Source organism: Hibiscus syriacus, unplaced genomic scaffold (genome assembly GCF_006381635.1).
Source record: "Hibiscus syriacus cultivar Baekdansim isolate YM2019G1 unplaced genomic scaffold, ASM638163v2 tig00116965_pilon, whole genome shotgun sequence".
NCBI classification, from domain to species: Eukaryota; Viridiplantae; Streptophyta; class Magnoliopsida; order Malvales; family Malvaceae; genus Hibiscus; species Hibiscus syriacus.
Genome location: NW_024063490.1, coordinates 5,185,909 through 5,193,673, shown reverse-complemented (window position 1 = coordinate 5,193,673; position 7,765 = coordinate 5,185,909). Strand labels below are relative to the sequence as shown.

Sequence of the window (7,765 nt, the reverse complement as noted above, 5' to 3'; positions counted from 1 at the left end):
ATGAAAGATCCCTCAATGATATCATAGTACTAAAAAAAACTTTAAATAATACGTGCTGAGTAAACAGATGGCATAGAAAAAAATACAAAGCCGGATGCACTTGGAGAATGCTGAAAATGCTCATCATTATACTACTACGACGACATTGAAACGAGACTTTAGAGATCGACAAGTAACTTAAAACGAGTTTCCTGGATAATTCTAAACCAAGATGTGCTTGGAGAATGTCTTTATTTTTTTTCCAGGTTCCCACCGACAGGGCAATTCCACTATCAGATTGATTTTAAAACCTTATACTATATGTTATTTCTTCTTCAAAAATTATCTAAATTCGGTATGATTTTTTTAGGTTATCTTACATTTTAGATGTAATCTGAAATTTCAAACTATTTATAATCTACCTTTCGATTAAATCCAAAAGAGAAAAAAGAGACCTTACAGTACTTACAGTTGCAAATAGCAAGCAAAGCAGATAAACAAACAAGTTGAGTGCATACCTACTATTCACTTCCAAAAATAACATTTACCCACGTACATATTTACAAACAAACGCCGCCTCACTTTGTATTTCTTACAATATTCTCACCTCAGAGTTTGCCCTAACAATGTTTCCACTCAAAAAATTACTTAAAAGCAGTCCTTTCCTGTACAGCATCATTGTGGACCCATGGAAATTGACTTTAGGACCCATAGCAATGCCCTCATAAAGGTTAAAAACCATTCCTGCTCAAGGACCCAAAGTTGTCTTCATCATGTCCAAAGAGAATAAAGATCTGCATGTAAGAATCCAAGTCAGCCGGATTACTGGGAAGCCTACTTGTTTAGTTTCGCAATGTAATAAGATAACGGAACACCGAAAACCCATTCTAAACTTTCACAAACTCGTGTTTCAGAAGAATCAATATGGCCCCCTTTTTTTAGATATTTTAGGCATCTTAGGATCTAAAGCCGAACATCTTGCGATAAATGGAAGATGATAAGAGAGTTTCAATTGCAGACGTGATAAGCAGAAAATGTTTACCTCGTTACATGTTGCAATTTAGTTACAAGGCTAAACAATCAAAACCGTCGGCCAAGAAGATGAGGAGATGCTGAGCCTGAGTGAGGCGGAAGAGGCCTTTTCACAAATGGATGCTGCAAGAGCTTTGCAGCTGTGGGCCGAGCATCGGGATCGGCTTGTATGCATTCCATGATAAAATCTCGCGCATCTTTTGACAAAGAATCAGGAACCAGTGGTGGCTCACCTCTCCCAATTCTAAACAATGCTTGCATCTGTTTCAAGTTGCACAAAATGTCATTAAACAAGATGCAATATAGAATTGATCATGAACAATCAGCAATGAAACACACTGGAACATCCCTCCACCACTCCCTCCGACCCAGTTTCATGCAATAAAATTCTATAAGCCAATTTGTGAATTGGTGATGACAACATACAAATTTTCATATCATCTGTTCTTTTTACTTCTATATTAGACCACTTAATAAATATTCTAGACAAGGCTTGTATCCAAGAGAAAAGCTACATACACATTCCAACTGATGGTATGGAATCTGGCGAGTTAACATCTCCAACACAGTACAACCAAGGCTCCATATATCAGCAGGAATTCCATACCCTTGACCTTTCTGGTTGACAACCTGTAATTCAACAGCTGTTGATCAGAATTCACTGGAAGACTAAAAATTATTGGAAGTTTGCGCACAAAGTAAATTACTGTAGCAAAGGCAACGAGGATAAAAATGTTTATAGAGAAAAAGCACTGGAACCCCGAAGTCATTTAAGTCTGATCTAACGAGGAGCCAATAGCTTTGAGAATAGGTGAAATGTCATAATCAAACATTAGCAATTAATTGTCTAACTAAATACAACTGTCGTTCAAAAATTACAGGTGGCTGTCTTTTTTAGTGTTCATGATAGCTAAAATGCTAAAGATTCAGGCTACGATTTGAAAACTGACTGATGAAACTCATGTTCATATAAATGATGCCCCATGAAATGGATAGTGGATCAGCAAGAGGAATTTACACCTTTTTGTCCTGTCTCGTGATTGTGTATTCATATAAATTAAATACCTCCAGCAGTATCTCTAATGTAGTAGAAAAATATTCACTAAAAATGCATCCCATCATTTTCTTGTCACCATTGTTGATATCAAGTATCCCAACAATCTAGATATCTAAAGTTATATCTCAAAAACAGAAATGAAACGATGCTCTAACTACATCAAGAAACAACTATTACAGATTATGACTTCTGAAAGGTAAGAATAAAGGCAAACCTCAGGAGCCATCCAGAATGCTGTCCCTTTGCATGATTTAACATCATTTAACTTTGTTGCCTGAATACAAAAACCAGCACCAATATCGTTATTATGATCATATTTGAAGCTACTAATAAACAAGAAAGAAGTTTGAAGTCTTAGGCTTGAAAAAACACCTTTGCCAACCCAAAATCTGCAAGTTTAACCGATCCACTTGCATCGACCAATATGTTTGCACACTTAACATCCCTGTATCAACAATCAAAGAGATTCCTGAGATTAATTAAAATTTGTAATAATTGAGGTATAACATGGAATAAACCATTTTATTTTCAAAGTGAAAACAATAAAGAACACCAAAATCCAAATCAGGGAAGAGGACAGAAATCAATCAGGCATCCAAACTTAAGGGGAAAATAACTACAAAATAATATGTTCACAAAAAAAACTTATATTATCAAAGTAACTCGTATTCTTGACTTTTAAACACCCTTCGAGAACCAACGTCAATAGAGATAAGGAACCAAAACTTCCATCAGTTAGGTCAGGCAATGTTCACATTAAAAGGTATATTTTCCATATAGAGTAATTTTCCATCAGAAAATATATGTAAGAAGATCATATAACTAAAGTGGAGATAAAATTCCATACTTAGATAAATCAAACAAACAAGACTTTTACGTACTGTGTAAATAAATCAGAAACCACATGAAAGGTCTCTTGCATTACCTGTGAACCACATTTCGGTCATGAAGATACTTCAATCCATGCAGAATCTGTCTTGTATAAGCAGAGACTTGAGAATCTTTGAGATGGTATCTTTGATATAGATTTAAAAGGGAGCCTTTGGTTACAAGCTCAAGAAAGATGTATAAATTTGATTGATCCTGCAAAGAACATAAGATCAAAAAGATAAAAGTTAACTTGCATATATGGGTAGTTACATGCATCAACATTCAATACTTGGCATTGATATGAAATCGTTTTTCATTTTTAACCAGCTCTCTATAGCTAAACAAGAAAGACTGCATTAAATATAAACTTTCACATTAAGGCCTTTCTCATAATGCAAGAATAAAAAGGGTGAGGTACATATCTAACAGTCAAATTGCAAAGCAGTGATCCAGTACGACGAGCAATATATTCTCAAACAGTAGCAGCAATAGAACCTTTCAACAGGTACAGATGACAAAAAAATTCAAAACCCACCAGAAACTATGTTCCCTATATTTTACTATTTTAACACTCTTTTTGGCAAATTTTACACACTGCCACAGGATAATAGAAGTTCTCTTTCTCCCACTAAAAATTTCTGTGGAAGTGCACATTTTGTTAAATTTAAATTTTACAGAAGAAATACTACTTAGTTTAAAAAATAAATTGCAAATAGTTAAAGTAATTTTTGTTTAGCACATATTTTGATGGGAAGGGGGGATAGGAGAGAGGAGGCTAAAATGTTACAAGTGAAATTACAAAGTAGTTAGTGCATTAAGAAGCCAAACAATAGGGTTTTTTGTTCTAAAAACTTTAAAATTTAATAGAACTAAAATCAAATGAAATGGAATTAAAAAAAGGTTAGTGGCTACCATGTTAATTTTTTTCAAAAATCAAAGACTAGCAAAAGTATTCAATTCCAGTGATTAAGTTAAATGTAACAAAATTATACCTTAGCTGTACCATAATACTGAACTATATTTTCATGTTCGAACTGGCTTAAAAGTGCAATCTCCTGAAAAAGAAATGAAATAAAGAAACTTAAATAGACAAACAAGAAGTGTGCATTTCAAGCAAAAAAAAAACATTGATTAGCAAAAAAGAAAATGAAATCTTAAAGAAGTACAAGTCAAGATCTGTCTCACTTGTTCAAGCTGGATAACACTTTGCTTTCCCTGACTTCCTTGATCAAGCAATGAAACTTCCTTCAAGGCAAAAAAGAAACCATCGCTACAGGAAAATGAATGGATAACTAATTAGCATAGAATGACTAAAGATAAACACATCTTTCCTAAAGAAAAGCAATAAATAATCTATTAGGCAAGTGGAAAACAAACTATTTGTTAGTTAAGATGAAATAAGCTTTCCTACACTATTCTAAAAAATTTATGATCAATGATATCTTCTGTGACTCCCAAGTAAATGACATCAAATAACCTGGAGCTGATGTAACCCCAAACCTCTATGATTAGCTCCATAAATTGAAGATCCTAGTTCACCATTGCTTCCCTGAGTTTATATTTCTCAACTCTTTAAAAAGAGTCAACAACAAAATTCATCAACTTCAAATCTATATACAGAACAAATTATCTCCAGTGAACCAGTTCCCAGCTAAATAAGACCACAAAAAACTAATACTCAAGTCTATAAGCAAAATCTATTTTGAAACAATTGTAAATGATGGACTCAACCCTGGTATTTAGTTCTCTATGCCAGTTCTCAGCATAAAAAACACCCCAAAAAAATGCCTACGTGTATATCAAATTATCAAATATGTAAAACTTCAAGCAGCAAACAAAGGAACACTTAAGGAAAGATGGTCCAAAAGGCTAAATCTCATCGTCAATCAACCCCTTCATGTTCTAGACAGTAAAAACATGAGATGTATCAAAAGCAGCAACCCTTGGGGTTCACTAAATAAATTATATCTAGCAAACCTAAGATGCAGCTATTCTTAATCCACCGACCCAAACATGTATAACTCTGCTGTCTAAAGAAGCAAGGTGTCATATAAAGACGCTTTCTTAAATGCTTAACCAACAAGACTTCCTAACACTAGATGCTTTCTAACCTCTAAATTCTAAAAACAGGCGCCGCTTAAGTAACAAACTATGTGTAGAGCTAAGGTGGTATCCAAAGATAATACAACTTGAAATGAAAGCTATCTATATGGAGTCGGATATTATATATATGCAGTCTCAGATCACTTACGCAGAAATTCCTTCGTAAACTGATCCAAACGATCCACGGCCCAGAAGATCACCTTTCTGCCAATAAGTAATTGTCCTTTTGAACCTACCGTTAGGGGAAATATTTGACATAGGCTCTGTTGTGGTACTCGAAGAATCATCATCATTCGAAGTTGTAAACGAACAAGACTCTGAAAGAATCGCAGTCTCTCCTATTCTCATTAAATTTTCCTCCTCCTTTTCATTTTCCTCGTCAACCCTAACCTCCTCTCTTTTACATTCTTCATAGTCGAAAGAATGCAAGTTATCCGGAACCATACACCCTCTATCGTCTTCAGGGGAGAAATCCCTAAACAGATCCCAAGTGGAGCACCCGTTATCGATCACATGCAGCTTAGATCCCGGAGGAGGCTTTAAAAACGGTGGCCTAGCCCCTTTAATTCCACTGTTCCTTCCTCCACCACCAAGATACGAAACGCAAGACGCGTTTAACTTCAACTCGATTTTAGTATTATCATCCAATGCAATTTTATCGGAAAAGCAGCATCCCCTTACCTTTAACTCGGAAGAGCCGTTCCCAGTCAACCCAGTAGCCGGAAGCCTATCAGACGATTCAGCTACCGTTACTTCAGCGCCGTCTCTTACCTGAGTCGTCTCCTCTTTAGGACTATGCAACCGGTTCAACCTGGGCCGCGGCAGAACATCCGAAGAGGATCTGATTTTATGATCCTCCCAAGCGGCTGTGGGGATGGAAAAGTCTTCAGGACCATTCAATCCCAAGCTCCGATAAATCCGATCGAGCTCCCCGTCGGTTCCTTCGATACGGAAGCTGGTTTTATCGTATATATCGAGCGATTGCGTGAGTACAGGGGAAGAGAACGAAGAAGAATCATCTATAGACGAATAAAACGACGACGCATCATAATCGATGTCCTTCGATGCATTGCGGCGTTCGAGCCTAGGTTTTGTCCTTCTGCTCTTCTTCGAGTCTATGGCGACTCTACTACTAAAGAATCGAGGTAGGTGATGCATTGAGAGCAAAATCCATGAAAAATTCAAAACAACATAAAATAAATTCAGGGGTTTCCGAAAATATCAATGAAGCGTAAGAACGAAAATTTGGGAAGCGAAAAGAAGCTGACCCCAAGAGAGAGAGAGAGAATGGAGATAAGTGGTAGACAGAAGCGCTGGTAAACGCCGTCGGTAGAGACGGCCAAAAAAAAAACTTAAACGCGTTGCCGCGTGGAGGATTAGGAATGGTTAAATTTGGTTTAAGGTGGGACCCTGTTATTCCAAATGGGCAGCTGGCAAATTGGAACATTTTGTCTTTTATCCTTATAAATTTGTGGAAAATGTGTTTAATTGATTCAATTATATTGTTTGTTGAAATTTTTTCAAAAACTTTTATAATTCGAGACATTAGCTTGTATATTAAAAGGTAGTTATAATTAACTTCAAAGTAACATATGTTAAGGTTCAATCGTCTTTGTTAATTTAGTGTTCGAATTCGAAACATCTAAAAATAATAATTATTCTTTTAACCACTGAAATAATTTAGTTTATGCGTAGATAAATATTAGTTGTTCTACACCATTTTGTTGTCTTGGACCGTTAAAATTTGGTGTATGAACGGTTAAGGAAGTTTGTTAGTAACGTTATAACTATTGTTTCTAATAATCTTATTGCATAAATATAATCGATCTTCATCTGAAGATATTATATCTTTTGATTAGTAAAATTATAATGACACTTATCTTTATCTTATTCTTTTTAGTTGTCTTCTCTCTTTATCTTCAACTAAGTGGCTTGTCATTATGTAATGCCCCGATTCTCGAGTTGTGAGTTTGGGCTAACCCGAGTAGAATTTTTCAAACCCAATAAGTCTATGAGAAGACTTTGTCCAAGTATGGTTTGATTGGCCTTAAGTTGAGCTCATTATGGAACAAAAAGGGAGTATTTTTTTATATTGGGTTATTATAAGGAGGACCAAAGTTGTTAACTGCCCCAAAAGTTTTATAAAGGTTGAATCCCATTAAATGGGATTATGTCACTTGTTGGAACATGTCCCCTTCATCGTTGTCTTATTTCTCTCTTCAAACTCATTCTTTTACCTTCTCCATCTTAAGCCAATGTGATAACTTTGTAGGAAAGGACTTCCTTACTGAATCCAAGAAGGTAAGTTGGGTAATATCCTCTCTTTGAGCTTTGTTTTAATCCCTCTGTCTCCACAAATGGTTAAAAAAGCCATGGAAGAGGTTTAGTGGGGGTTTTGAGTTTTAAGAGCCTTAGAGTGATCCTAGCATGTCTTAATGTTTAGAAATCATGTTTTTATCCTTCTTAAGCTCCTAGATGAGTCAATAACTAATTTCCATTTATTGTTATAGTGAGAGAAATGAGTGAAAGATCAAAGGTGAAAGATAAAGAGTAAGAAGTGTTTGGGTAAGCCTTGAGTTGTTTCTTCAGTCTCTATGTGTAAAATAACACACTTCTAACCTTTGTTTACTACTTGTAGATCAACATGTGTAATTGTGGTGATTGTATGAGTCTACGAAGCATTTGGGGGTTTAAAGCATGAAAACGGGAATTTGTTGTTGTTCA

At 35.5% G+C, this 7,765-nt stretch overlaps 1 protein-coding gene across 1 annotated transcript; it reads right to left on the bottom strand.

Moving 5' to 3' along the window:
• Positions 1-473: 473 nt before the first annotated feature.
• LOC120191180 (mitogen-activated protein kinase kinase kinase 1-like) lies at positions 474-6,323 on the bottom strand. Its single transcript, XM_039194152.1, has 9 exons — positions 5,190-6,323; positions 4,124-4,208; positions 3,931-3,993; positions 2,994-3,151; positions 2,441-2,513; positions 2,283-2,342; positions 1,531-1,641; positions 1,022-1,272; positions 474-773 (listed from the first exon to the last, which is right to left on the bottom strand). The coding sequence occupies exons 1-8, from the start codon at positions 6,197-6,199 to the stop codon at positions 1,060-1,062; spliced, it is 1,773 nt and encodes a 590-aa protein (XP_039050083.1). The 5' UTR covers positions 6,200-6,323; the 3' UTR covers positions 474-773; positions 1,022-1,059.
• Between the last annotated feature and the right edge of the window lie 1,442 nt (positions 6,324-7,765).

Coding starts and splice junctions, on each gene's coding strand:
- LOC120191180 (XM_039194152.1), bottom strand. CDS start 6,199: ATGCATCACCTACCTCGATTCTTTAGTAGTAGAGTCGCCATAGACTCG. Junction 3,152..3,930: donor AGTATTATGGTACAGCTAAG/GTATAATTTTGT, acceptor TGTTCTTTGCAG/GATCAATCAAATTTATACAT. Junction 1,273..1,530: donor CATACCATCAGTTGGAATGT/GTATGTAGCTTT, acceptor AACTTGAAACAG/ATGCAAGCATTGTTTAGAAT.